We start from the raw sequence: 13,101 nt of genomic DNA, 5'->3' as shown, positions 1-13,101 counted from the left end.
TTTTTTTTTTTTTTTTTTTTTAAGAGAGAGAGAGAGAGAGAGAATTTTAGTATTTATTTTTAGTTTTTCGGCGGATACAACATCTTTGTCTGTATGTGGTGCTGAGGATCGAACCCGGGCCGCACGCATGCCAGGCAAGCGCGCTACCGCCTGAGCCACATCCCCAGCCCCCTCACTTTCTTAATAGTGGTTTTTGAAGCACAATAGTTTTAAATGTTGATGAAGTGAAATTTGTCTATTTTTTTCTTGTGTTGCTGTGTTTTGGGTGTCATATCTAAGAATCTTTGGCCAAATCTAATCATGAAGATTTACCCTCATTTTTCTCTTAAGAGTTTTATAATTTTTTTTTATTTATTTTTTTAGTTTTCGGCGGACACAACATCTTTGTTTGTATGTGGTGCTGAGGGTCGAACCCGGGCCGCACGCATGCTGGGCGAGCGCGCTACCACTTGAGCCACATCCCCAGCCCCAAGTTTTATAATTTTTAAAAAATATTTACTTTTTAGTTTTTTTTAGGTGGACACAATATCTTTATTTTATTTTTATGTGGTGCTGAGGACCAAACCCAGTGCCCCACACATGCCAGGCGAGCATGCTACCACTTGAGTCATATCCCCAACCCAAGGGTTTATAATTTTAGCTCTTAGATTTAGGGCTCTGATTCATCTCAAGTTAATACTTGTATATGGTATGGGATACAATTGTTTTGCATGTGAATATCCAGTTGTCCCAGAACCATTTGTTGAAGAGACTATTTTTTCCCTCATTGAACATTCTTGGCATCCCTGTTAAAAGTCAGATAACCATAGACAGGTACATAGATTTAATCTCTAGACTCAATTCTGTTTCATCATTCTATATGTCTATCTCTTACACCAATACTCTTCTTCTTCTTTTTTTTTTTAGATTTATTTTTTTAAACATTCATTTATTTATTTATTTTTATATGGTGCTGAGGATCAAACCCAGTGCTCAAACATGCTAGGCATGCCCTCTACCACTGAGCCACAACCCCAGCCCTTGATTACTGTTCTTTTGTAGCAAATTTTTAAGTCAGAAAGTGTGGGTTCTTCTAATTTGTTTTTGTTTTCCTTCAACATTGTCTGGGCTGTTCTTGTCTTTTGCAACTCAATATGAATTTTAGAATTAGTTTATTAATTTCTACAGAAAACTCAACTGGAATTCTAGTAGGGATTACAATGAATCTGTAGATTAATTGGAGATTATTGCTATCTTAACAATATTAAGTCTTCCAATCAATGAATATAGAATGTTTTCCCCTATATGTAGATGTTCTTTAATTTTTTTCAACAATGTTTTATAGTTTTCAGGAGATAAGTTTTACACTTCTTTGTTACGTTTGTCAAAGTTTTTGCTTTTAAATAATCTTTGTTTTTCTCAGCTTCCTGTTTTCTTTGTTAGTGCTTATTTTTTGTTTTCTTTTTTCCCCCTGCTTTTTTCTTGGGGGGGGGTTACTGGATATTGAATGCAAGGGCACTCAACCACTGAGTCACACCCCCAGCCCTATTTTGTATTTTATTTAGACACAGGATCTGAGTTGCTTAGCACCTCTCCATCTCTGAGGCTGGCTTTGAACTCATGATCCTCCCACCTCAGCCTCTCAAGCTGGATGACAGCCACGAGCCACTGCACCATATTTTTATTGGTGCGTTATAGTAGATAAGGGTGGGATTTTTATTATATATTCATACATGCTCACATTATAACAAATATAATTTGACCTATCATTCTCCAGTATTTCCCCTTTTTATCTTTTATTTTCTTAAACATTGTCACATGGGTGTTTTGTGATCTGAGCTTCAGAGTTTGAATTTCTGAAATTTATATGGTTTGTTTCTCCTGATTCTTCCTTATGGAATTCAGTTTCTCCCTATTTCAGGTTATCTTTGTGTGCTGGACACTATTTGAAAAATTACTTATAGGACTAACTTAACACCTGCAATGAAGACACTTTCCTCCCTAAAGAATATATTTTCTGGAGCTGGGGTTGTGGCTCAGTGGTAGAGCGCTTGCCTAGTCTGTGTGATGCACTGGATTTGATTCTCAGCACCACATAAAATTATGTGAACAAAATAAAGGTCCATCAACATCTAAAAAAATATTAAAAAAAAAAAAAAAGAATATGTGCTCTCTCACCAAGTGCTTGGTAGAACTCTGAGACGGAGCCCACCTTAAACCAAAGCTAAGAACAGAGAGTCCCTAACTGTACACCGGATTCTAACTGAGCTGTATTTCTGTGCAAGGCTTATTCTAGTTCTGTTCCATCCTTCCTTTACCAGTGTGGCTCTTTGGAATCCCAGATGATTGTGAGAAGGGTCTCCTTTAGATTTCCCACCTTGTTCTTGCCCTAGGCTTTGTTTTTTGTCCTTCTTGCCTGGGCAGATTATCAATTAAAAGTTCTAATTTTATAGAGTGTGTTGGCTTCCAGGGAGAAAAATGACAGCCATGCTTTCTTACTTCTCTGGATTTATTCTTTCTCCTTCATTTTGACCTGACAGCTCTTTCCTTGTCATCTCTTTGGCATGCTTAAGAAAACGTTTTAATAATTCCTCTCTGTTTTTAGTTTTTTTTTCCCCAGTGGGAGCAGTAATTTGAATAATCTAGCCTAGTGGCCATCAAAATGTTATCTGGGGCCGGGTGTGGGTGGTGCACACCTGTAATCCTAGAGGTTCTGGATACAGAGGCAGGAAGATCACAAGTTCAAAGCCAGCCTCAGCAATTTAGCAAGGCCGTAAGCAACTCAGTGAGACCCTGTCTCTAATAAAAATACAAAATAGGGCTGGGGAGGTGGCTCAGTGATCAAGTGCCCCTGAGTTCAATCCCTGGTAACCCCCAAAACCAAAAATTTAAAAAAATGTTATCTGAGAACCCAAGGGTCCCTGAGACCCATGTCTCAGAGCCTTTGAGGCAGGGCCAGGACAGAATGAAGCAGGTGGGCTGTCTGGGAATGGAGTTTAAGTGTGAGTGCTCACACCACTCGCACAAAGCACCTCCTTCCATGTATCCTGGGCAGCTCATTTGTCTTACCTCTGGTCCCTGCTGGTCCTGCCAGCTTATTCATCTTGTTTTAAACCAGACAGTAATAAGGATATTCATAGATAATGTTAAACAGAGCCACTTTTCTCACCAAATTTTTGTTGGCAAATATCATTTTGTTAAAATAAAAAATATTTATGTTTACATGTAGTGGGGTTATTATTACTATTGTTTTTAAATTTTTGTTGTTGTTGTAGTTGGACACAATATACCTTTATTATAGTTATTTATTTTTATGTGGTGCTGAGGATCGAACCCAGCACCTCGCGCCTTGCACATACTATGCGAGTGCTCTGCCACTGAGCTACAACCCCTATTACTGCTATTTTTGATTAACCAAATACTTAAAATTTTGTTTTAATTTCTTTTATGATAAATATAAATGGCTATAACTCACATAAACAAAAGCCCTTTGAGATCCTTAAAGTATAAAAGGGATTTTGAATCCAAAAGGACTCAAAAAAAAAAAAAAACTACTGCTAATCTAGCCTAGTATTACCCAAAAATTTGAATTGCTGTGGTGGACAAAGAAGGGATTAATAAAAGGATTGTTGGTGGGTGCCTATAATCCCAGCAATTGGTGAGGCTGAGGATTTAAGATTTGAGGGTAGCCTGGGCAACTTAACAAGACACTGTCTCAAGATAAAATAATAAAAGGATAAGGGTGTAGCTACAGTGCTTGCCTAGCACGTGTTAGGCCTTGGGTTCAATCCCTACCACAAAAAGGAAACAAGGTCGGGGGCAGGGCGTGGAGATTGCTAAAAAGATGTACACTCCCAGCTGAGATCAAGTGGAGTGAGTTTGTAGAGGTTAGTAAGAATTCAACAATTTTATACAGAAAATCTTAACTATCCACTAATGGGAGTAGAAAAGAATAGAGGAAGATTAGTCAAAAATACGGATTTTGCAAAAAACTGTAAGTAAATAGCAGAAAGATTAGTAGAGTAGAGCCAGCTGTGATGGCATACGCCTTTAATCCCAGTGGTTTAGGAGGCTGAGGCAGGAGGATCACAAGTTCAAAGCCAGCCTCAGCAATTTAGCGAGATCCTAAGCAACTCAATGAGACCCTGTCTCTAAAGAAAATATAAAAAAGGACTGGGGATGTGGCTGAGTGTTTAAGTGCCCCTGGGTTCAATCCCCAGTACCAAAAAAAAAAAAAAAAATCAGTAGAGGGGAACAGAAGGTGGGAGGAGTAGAGAAAAAGGAGACTGCATTAGAGCAAATTATGTTCCATGCCTTTATAACTATGTCAGAATGAATCCTAAATGTTATATGTAGCTTAAAAAACTAATGAAATTTTTAAAAATATGGATTGTTAAGGTAGAAATAGCAGAAAGTTGAGGAAGGGGATAATAAACCTAGGGACTTAGTGAAGACACTGTGGAAATGCTGACCATTTGTTTTTCTTTCTTTCTTTTTTTTTCTTCTTTTAACTGGCTAATTTATTTAAACTTCACAGTAATAGGAATTAAGGAATTATTATTAAAGACAGAATTTCTCAGCAGGCTACTATGTAGCCCTGACCATTTGTCCTTGAGTGAGTAAAGGGGTCAAGAGAAGACCTAGGAAATAATAAGACACAAAGGAAAAGACACTTGGATTATGTTATGTAAACAAAAGTCAGTTTAGCAGGAAGGAGGGAGGAACCATGAGAATCAGGATGTGGGTCAAATTGAAGAATCAACCTTAGTTGTTAAAGGTTAGCTACCTTATCACTGTTGGCACTGAGAGAAAAGTTTTACTCTAGGAGCTTTCAGACATGAGGGTGCTATTTTTCAAACTTGCTGCTTAGTATGAGTTTCAAGACTCTTCACTTTTATAAGCCTCACTGTTCTTGTCTATAAAATATGAAGAATAATAATTACACTGGCAGAGTCATGAGAATCAAATGAAATAGCACATTAAATTCTTTGTAAAATATAAATCATTGTATAAATATGTGGAATAAGAGGTATATACTTGCTATTTTCATAAATCTTTGCTTTTTAATTTTCAGGCAGAACTCAAAAGCTTGATGGACAATGCTTCTTCATCCTTTGAATTTGCTAAAGAACTCATCAGGCACAATCTGGTGAATAACGGTTTCCCGTCTTGACTGACTTCAGTCCTACTCTACTTTGGTACATCCCAGAAATTAGAAAGGAATGCCTCCTTATTGAGAAAGAGAGAAAATGAGTTGAGGATATCAGTCCCTTTCCTTGAGGAAATCTTTTTTGGGAGGGCAGGGATATATATATTACCTTTGGAAGGAAGCTCAAGGCAGTGTAGATCCCAATGTTTGGTTTTTGACCAAAGAAAATATATCCTTGTGGGTAGAAAAAATGGCAAAGATTTTCTGGTCTTGGAAAGAAGGCCAAGATTTTCTGGGACATGGACCTTGAACAACCGTGATATATGAAGGATTGCAAACACATTGATTTTACTGGAAGTAAGTAAGTTTGTACTGGGGAATAGTGGAAAGTAAAGTTGGGCAGGGTGGTTAGGTTTAGGGCTAGATTATGATGGCCATTGCTTTAAAAAAAAAATCTGAGCTCAGATTAAGTTTGATTCTATTGACCATGTAATGTAGTGAGATACAGTACAGCTGCTTTCAACTCAGATACCAGGAACTTTGGGCAAGTTAGGTAATATTGCTGAGTCTCAGTTTCCTCATCGGTAAATCATGATAATAATAACTTTATATTTTCCTTCTGATTTCTCTGGGTTTTTTAGCATTAATTCTTCTAGTCCCCAAGTTGAAAACCACAGCTATTTTAGACTCTCCCCTTCCCTTTGTCTCTAATACCTTTTTTTTTTTTTTTTGATAGCAGGGATTGAACTCAGGAGCAGTCAATTACTGATCTCATCCCTAGCCCTGTTTTGCATTTTATTTAGAGACAGGGTCTCATTGAGTTGCTTAGCACCTCATCATTGCTGAGGCTGGCTTTGAACTCATGATCCTCCTGTCTTAGCCTCCTGAACTGCTGGGATTATAGGCATGCACCCTGTGCCCAACTTTTTTTTCTAATATCTACTAGTCACTAAACTCTAGTAATTCTTTCTTTGCAATGACTTATATTAAATCCATTTCTTCTCTAGGTCAATTCTCCATCAAAGATAAAATTGTATTTGGATAGCTTCTATTATGGGCTCCTGCTGCTAATTTTTTCACTTCTAAACTAGTTTATAAGTTCAATTATATCTTTTATGGAGAATAAAGCATTTGAGATAATAGGTTGGAACTTAAGTTTGGAGTATGTTGGACATGGTGGTGCATACCTGTAATCCCAACAGCTTGGAAGGATTGCAAGGATTCCAGCCTCAACCACTTAATGAGACCAAGTCTCAAAATAAAATATAAAAAGGGCTGGAGACATGGTTCAGTGGCTAAGCTCCCCTTGGTTCAAGGCTAAGTTTAAGAGTTATCATAAGAGTCTCGGCAAATAAATATGGAAGATTTTCACTTGGTGATGTCCTAACAATTATATATGGAAGAAAGGCTGGGGATATAGGTCAGTTGGTAGAGTGCTTGCCTTGCATGCACAAGGCCGTGAGTTCAATCTGCAGCACCACGAAAACAAAAAAACAACACCATGGATATATATGGAAGAAAGGATTAAAAATATAAATTTATGATTTCAAAAGAGCATTTGTACTTAGGGGGCCAGAGAAAGGAGAGTCAGCATATGAGACAAGAAAGGGCAGACAAGAAGGGCCAACCTAGGGGCTGAGATAGTGGCTCAGCAGTAGAGTGTTTGCCTAGCACGTGTGAGGCCCTGGGTTCAATCCTCAGCACCACATAAAAATAAATAAATAGATAGATAGATAGATTAAATGAAGGTATTGTGTTCAACTACAACTAAAAAAATAAATATTAAAAAAAAAAGAAGAACCAACCTAAATAATGTCATGTCACTTACAACTGCCCATTTTAATCATCTGGGAGGCTTTTGAAACTAATTATGGGCTCTAACCCCAGGGATTCTTAGATATACATATATTCTGGGGGTGGGGTGGTGAATGGTCTCTTTATGTTGCCCAGGTTGGCCTTGAATTCCTGGGCTTAAATGATCCTCCTAAGTCAGCCTCCCAAGTAGCTAGGATTATAGGTACATACAACCACACCCAGGGATTTTTATTTAATGGTTGAATTGGGACCCAGCTACTAGTGTTTTTCTTAAAAGCTTCCTAGATGGATGTAATGTACAGCTCAAGGTAAAGAAACACTATATGTGTATAGAACTGGAAGAAACACATTAGATAGTAAATGGAGTTAGCCTTGGAGAATAGAATTAGAGAGGGAAGTAAGAATACAGAAATTTCCTCTTTCCTTTGAGATGCTGTATTTAAGTTTTTTTCTAATAACCACATAATATTTCTGTAATTTTTTGAAAGTCTGAAAAATGTTAAAGCAATATAAATGATTGTTAAGAATATCAATTTTTGAAGTCAGATATGAGGTCAAAATCACACTGTACTATGTACTAGCTTTGTGACTTCAGGTAAGTCACTTAACATTACTGGGTTTCAGTGTTCTCATGTAAAATAGGAAAAATTGAAGTACTTATTTTTTGTATAAAATATAAATAAAATATTGTGTATAAGGTACTTTTATATAGCAAATACAGATTATAACTTATCTGAAAAGCTTGGGACCAAAAGTTTTTCTTCCATATATAATTCAGATTCCAGATTTTTAAAAATTTGCAAACACATAAGATGTGGTTGGGATGGGACCCACGTCTAAACATGAAATTCACTTATGTTTCGTATGCACCTTATATACATAGCCTGGAGATAACCTACATAATATTTTTAGTGAGCCTGAATTTTGACTGTGACCTGTCATATGAGATCACGTGGAATTTTCCACTTGTGGCATCAAGTCAGTAATCAGAAAGTTTCAGATTTGGGATTTGCAGATTAAGGATACTCTGTCTGAAGTAAGCATTTACTAAATGGTGCTGTTATTCATAGTGTCATCTTGAAGTCAACAGTGTCACAATTGCAGACACACTGGAGCAAGCAGACAGAAAAGTTCTTTGAATTTGGTTAAATAGGTTAATTTGTGACTTGAGGGAGTATGTTTACTAATGTGCTGAGAGAAAAAGCCAGTTTAGGGAGGAGGTTAAGGAATGAGAAGGTAAGAAGAAATTAGAAGCAGTAAGCTACATACTTTAGAAACATAGCATTGAAAGAAAGAAAAATAGGGCACTCTCTGAAGGAACAATGGGGCCAAGTGGAAGACTTCAAGAAAACAAAACCCCTGTGTGTTTAAAGTTGAGAAGTAGGACCAATGCTTCAGTAAGAGTGAAGATACATCGATCAATGGAGAGACAAGGTTCACATGGAGTCAGGAGGCATGGGATCAGGAGGGCAGGTGAGGGGCTGGGGTTGTGGATCACTGGTAGAGCATCTGCCTAGCATGTGTGAGGCACTGAGTTTGATCCTCAGCACCACATAAAAATAAATAAAGGTTTTGTGTTCATCTATAAAATATATAAAAATACCTATTTAAAAAAATACCTATTAAAAAAAAGCCAGGTGTCCTGGGGCTGTAGCTCAGTGGCAGAGCACTTGCCTAGTGTGTGTGAGACACTGGGTTTGATCCTCAGCACCACATAAATATAAAGAAAGACATTCTGTCCATCTACAACTACAAAAAAAAAAAAAAAAAGGCACGTGAATCTGGTGTGGTGATGCATTCTTATAATCCCAGCTACTCAGAAGGCTAAGATAGGAGGATCACAAGTTCAAGGCCAGTCTCAACAAGAAAGATCCTGTCTCAAAAAATAAAAAGGGCTGGGAATATAGCTCAGTGGTAGATCACTCCTGGGTTCAATTCCCAGTACCAGTAAATAAGAAAGAAGACAGACAAAGGAGTTAATCTTGGAAAAACAAGGGACTACTGCAGAGGTACCAAAATGATGACAAAATAGGAAAATTGAGGTAAAAATGAAGAGATTATGTAGTTCATGCCTGATAGCCTTGATTTCTATATATTGTGAAACAACTTACTATGTATTAGGCACTGTGTTAGGCTCTGGAAATACAACAGTGTGCAAAACCAATTCTCCTTTCATGGATGTTTTTTCTATTTTTGGTTTCTTAGCTTTTTTCTATAGATAAAATTTATTTGTCCCCCGCTTGAACAGTCTGTAGGGTAGCAGGGGAGTGACTTGTTCCTGCTGTAACCCCAGTACTTATTATAAAAACAGGCATATAGGAGGTGCTATTGAATATTAACTGAATTAATTAAATAAAATATAATCTGCTGTGTGCCACACATCTAGCCCACTTTGACTCATTGAATTCCAGCTACTTGGGAGACTGAGAAATGAGAACCCACAGTTAGAGGCCAGCTTCGGCAGTGTAGTGAGACCCCACCTCAAAACATAATATGATAAGGGCTGGAAATGAAGCTTAGTGGTAAATCACCCCTGAGTTTAATCCCCAGTACCACAAAAGAAATAAATAAATAAAAGAAGAAAAAGGATAAAGAGAGTGATGGTTTTAGGTCAGTTTCAGGGTTAAAGTGAAATATTTAAATATGACAGGGGTGTTAAGAAGGATCAAAAGTAGAGAAGAGGAAAGAGAGGAGAGGGTAAGAGGCATAGGAATTAGGTAATAATTCATCCAACAATAAATATTCCCAACGTGTTAACTGATTCCCAGGGCTGGTTTAGTGGGATATCATGAACCCAATTTTTAAACATTTTCACTAATAAATATATACGTGCTGCAGTAACATAATTTCTGTATCTCTAGGTTGTTTTCCGAGGAGGAGAAGGGGCCTTACAGGTTTTACCGCCTCTGGTTGATGTCATTCCTGAAGCTAGGCTAAACCTCGTGATTTACTACCTTCGTCAAGGTAAGAAAAATGTGTTATAGTCTTATAATGAGAATTTAAAAATATTTAACCTCTGATTGAACTACTTGCTTAAACTTTTAAAATCTGTAATCCTTCCAAAGGTACATTTGCAACAAGTTCATAGGACATAACAAATTTATTGGTGCTTATTAATGTGCTTTTTCTTTCTTCTCTTTCCTCTTCTGTTAGTACCTACTTTTTCCTTGTTGTTTTTCTTTTTTTCCCTCTAATTGTTCTGTCTTCTATCCATTCCCTTTTGATTTCTCATGTTTTTCTTCCATTTCCCTTGTAGTAGTTCTTCCTTTTTCTCGTTCTTCCTTATATATAATATATATTCACATTTTCTTGTGTGGTTTTTAGAAATTATTAACTTTTAAAACTTATCCTAATTGTCTGTCTGTTTCTGTGTACCCCAGGCACCTTATGAGATACATGATTCAAAGAGAATGTGATATCTATTGACCCTAAACAAAGACCGTTAGACACATGCCTCAAGTCGTTTTTCCCTAAGTTCCCAGGACAGGGTAGTGGCTACCATGCATTTGTGGTGGCAGTCTGTCTTGGAAGAGGAAAAAGAGGAGAGGGTAAGAGGCAGACCAACAGTGAGGGCCTTTTTAGGTATGTGGTAGAAACCAACCAGACCACATTTTGCTCACTGAAAAAAATGTGGTTATTAAAATGACAATATGGACTTACAAACAGTCCTGTTTTATATATAAGTAAAAAGACATACTTTTGGACAAGAATTAAAGAAACAGTGTATACATTTTATAAATTTAGTTTATTATGAAAAAATTTTTTTCTTCTGTTTGTACCATGGGATTGAACCTAGGGGTGCTTAACCACTGAGCCACACCCCAGCCCTTTATTATTATTATTATTATTATTTTGAGACAGGGTATTGCTAAGTTGCTTACGGCCTCTCTAAGTTGCTGAGGCTGGCTTTGAACTTGAAATCCTCCTGCCTCAACCTCCCAAGCTTCTGGGATCATAGGCATGCGTCACCACTCCCAGCTATTATGAAAAATTTTAAATGTGAACAAAAGTAAATATTATAATAAATGCCCAAGAACTCCAGATTCAATAATTTTAAAGATATTGCCAATCTTTTTTATCCACCACTTAATTTTTTTGTTCCTGAAAATTTTAAAGCAAATCTTAGACTTCATCATTCCATTCTTATATGGTTTTTAAAATGGTCATTTTTCTTATCGAAAAACAATGCCATTTGCATATTCTTGGCTTAAACATATTTAGGTGTCTGTCTCATGGTTTAATATAAGTTTTCTAAGGATATTTGATTATCTTTGGTATAACTGTGCACGATTCTCCAACAACTTGATGGAGAATTAGAGGGCAGACAAAACAGATGATATTGTCTGTGAGTGTATATTTTACAGGGTTGGGGATCAAACCCAGGGCCTTGAATATGTGAGACAAATGTTCTACAACTGAGCTATATCTTCAACCCTATTTTCTGTGAAAATTTGAATATGGAAGATCTAATCTTTCTTGGGACTGCATCAGAAGGGTTTGCTTAAAAACATTGATATGTTTATTTCTTAAATTTCAGATGATGTACAAGAAGCTTATAATTTAATTAAGGATCTGGAACCTACTACTCCTCAGGTAATAGAGAATATGGAAAGTGGAACTTTGGAAATATAGATAGGAGATATATTAGAGAAGAGTCCTGCTTGTAGAATGCCAAAAGAGACTATGTATATTGATCTAGGAATGTTTTACGAGACTTTTGATATGAGAATGAATGTTCTGGGCTTTTATTTATTTATTTATATATGACAGCAGAATGCATTACAATTCGTATTACACATATAGAGCACAATTTTTCATATCTCTGGTTGTATACATAGTGTATTCACACCAATTCGTGCCTTCATACCTGTACTTTGGATAATAATGATCATCACATTCCACCATCATTAATAACCCCATGCCCCCTCCTTTCTCCTCCAACCCCTCTGCCCTATCTAGAGTTCGTCTATTCCTCCCATGCTCCCGTTCCCTATCCCACTATGAATCAGCCTCCTTATATCAAAGAAAACATTTAGCATTTGGTTTTTTGGGATTGGCTAAGTTCACTTAGCATTATCTTCTCTAACTCCATCCATTTACCTGCAAATGCCATGATTTTATTCTATTTTATTGCTGAGTAATATTCCATTTTGTATATGCCACATTTTTTTATCCATTAATCTATGGAAGGGCATTTGGTTGGTTCCACAGTTTAGCTATTGTGAATTGAGCTGCTATAAACATTGATGTGGCTGTATCCCTGTAGTATGCTGTTTTTAAGTCCTTTGGGTATAGACTGAGGAGAGGGATAGCTGGGTCAAATGGTGGTTGTTCTGGGTTTTTTTGGTTAAAATCCCTTATATGGAGTTGATTCCTCAAAAGATTAATGTTTGATATATTAAAACATAGAATTCTGATAAAACTAATAGGTATATGTACTTATCTCACTAGTATAATTGTAACTTGTCTTTATCCCCCATTAGATTGTTAATTTCTTATAGTTAGGGAATTTATCTGTATTATATCTCCAACAGTGTATACTAAGTACACAATAGGTATTCTCTTTATTGAATGAAGGACTGAATGAAAATATTACCAGACCCCTTGGAGTATAAGCAGTTATATTTCTCAAATGTATTAGAAGTTTCAGCATCTTTTGTGCTATTTTTTTTAAGAGAGAGAGAGAGAGAGAGAATTTTTTTTTAAGATTTATTTTTTAGTTTTCGGCGGATACAACATCTTTGTTTGTATGTGGTGCTGAGGATCGAACCCAGACCACACGCATGCCAGGCGAACGCACTACTGCTTGAGCCACATCCCCAGCCCTTTGTGCTGTTTTTAAAATGTATTTTTTAGTTGTCAATGTATCTTTATTTTTTTTATTTATAGTCAGTGCTGAGAATCAAGCCCAATGCCTCACACATGCTAGGCAAGTGCTCTACCACTGAGCTACAACCCCAGCCCCTTTTCTGCTATTTTTTAATGGGCCCTTTTAAAGAAAAATTGCTAAACCTGCTAAGGAAGGTGTCTATTAAAGAATTAAACCAAGTCTGAAAATAGGGATACAGATGAGGCCCCAGACTCTAAAAAGAAGAATATCTTACAAATATGAAGGATTTTTTTTTAAGGAAAAGGATCATAACAAAGGAAGGTTATAA

The 13,101-nt window shown here is 36.7% G+C and overlaps 1 protein-coding gene across 2 annotated transcripts in view; it reads left to right on the top strand.

Annotated features, from left to right (window-relative positions):
* Positions 1–13,101, top strand: part of Ttc26 (tetratricopeptide repeat domain 26) — a 69,150-nt gene that overhangs the window by 26,673 nt on the left and 29,376 nt on the right. For both annotated transcript variants that reach the window (XM_048786856.1, XM_015493784.2), the window contains exons 8-10: positions 5,054–5,128; positions 9,805–9,907; positions 11,481–11,536. In XM_048786856.1, coding sequence (XP_048642813.1) covers positions 5,054–5,128; positions 9,805–9,907; positions 11,481–11,536 — 234 coding nt within the window. The remainder of the gene's footprint in view (positions 1–5,053; positions 5,129–9,804; positions 9,908–11,480; positions 11,537–13,101) is intronic.

Source organism: Marmota marmota, unplaced genomic scaffold (assembly GCF_001458135.2).
Source record: "Marmota marmota marmota unplaced genomic scaffold, marMar, whole genome shotgun sequence".
Taxonomy (NCBI): Eukaryota; Metazoa; Chordata; class Mammalia; order Rodentia; family Sciuridae; genus Marmota; species Marmota marmota.
The sequence above is the reverse complement of the archived record's forward strand: the minus strand, read 5'-3'. Positions and strand labels throughout refer to the sequence as shown.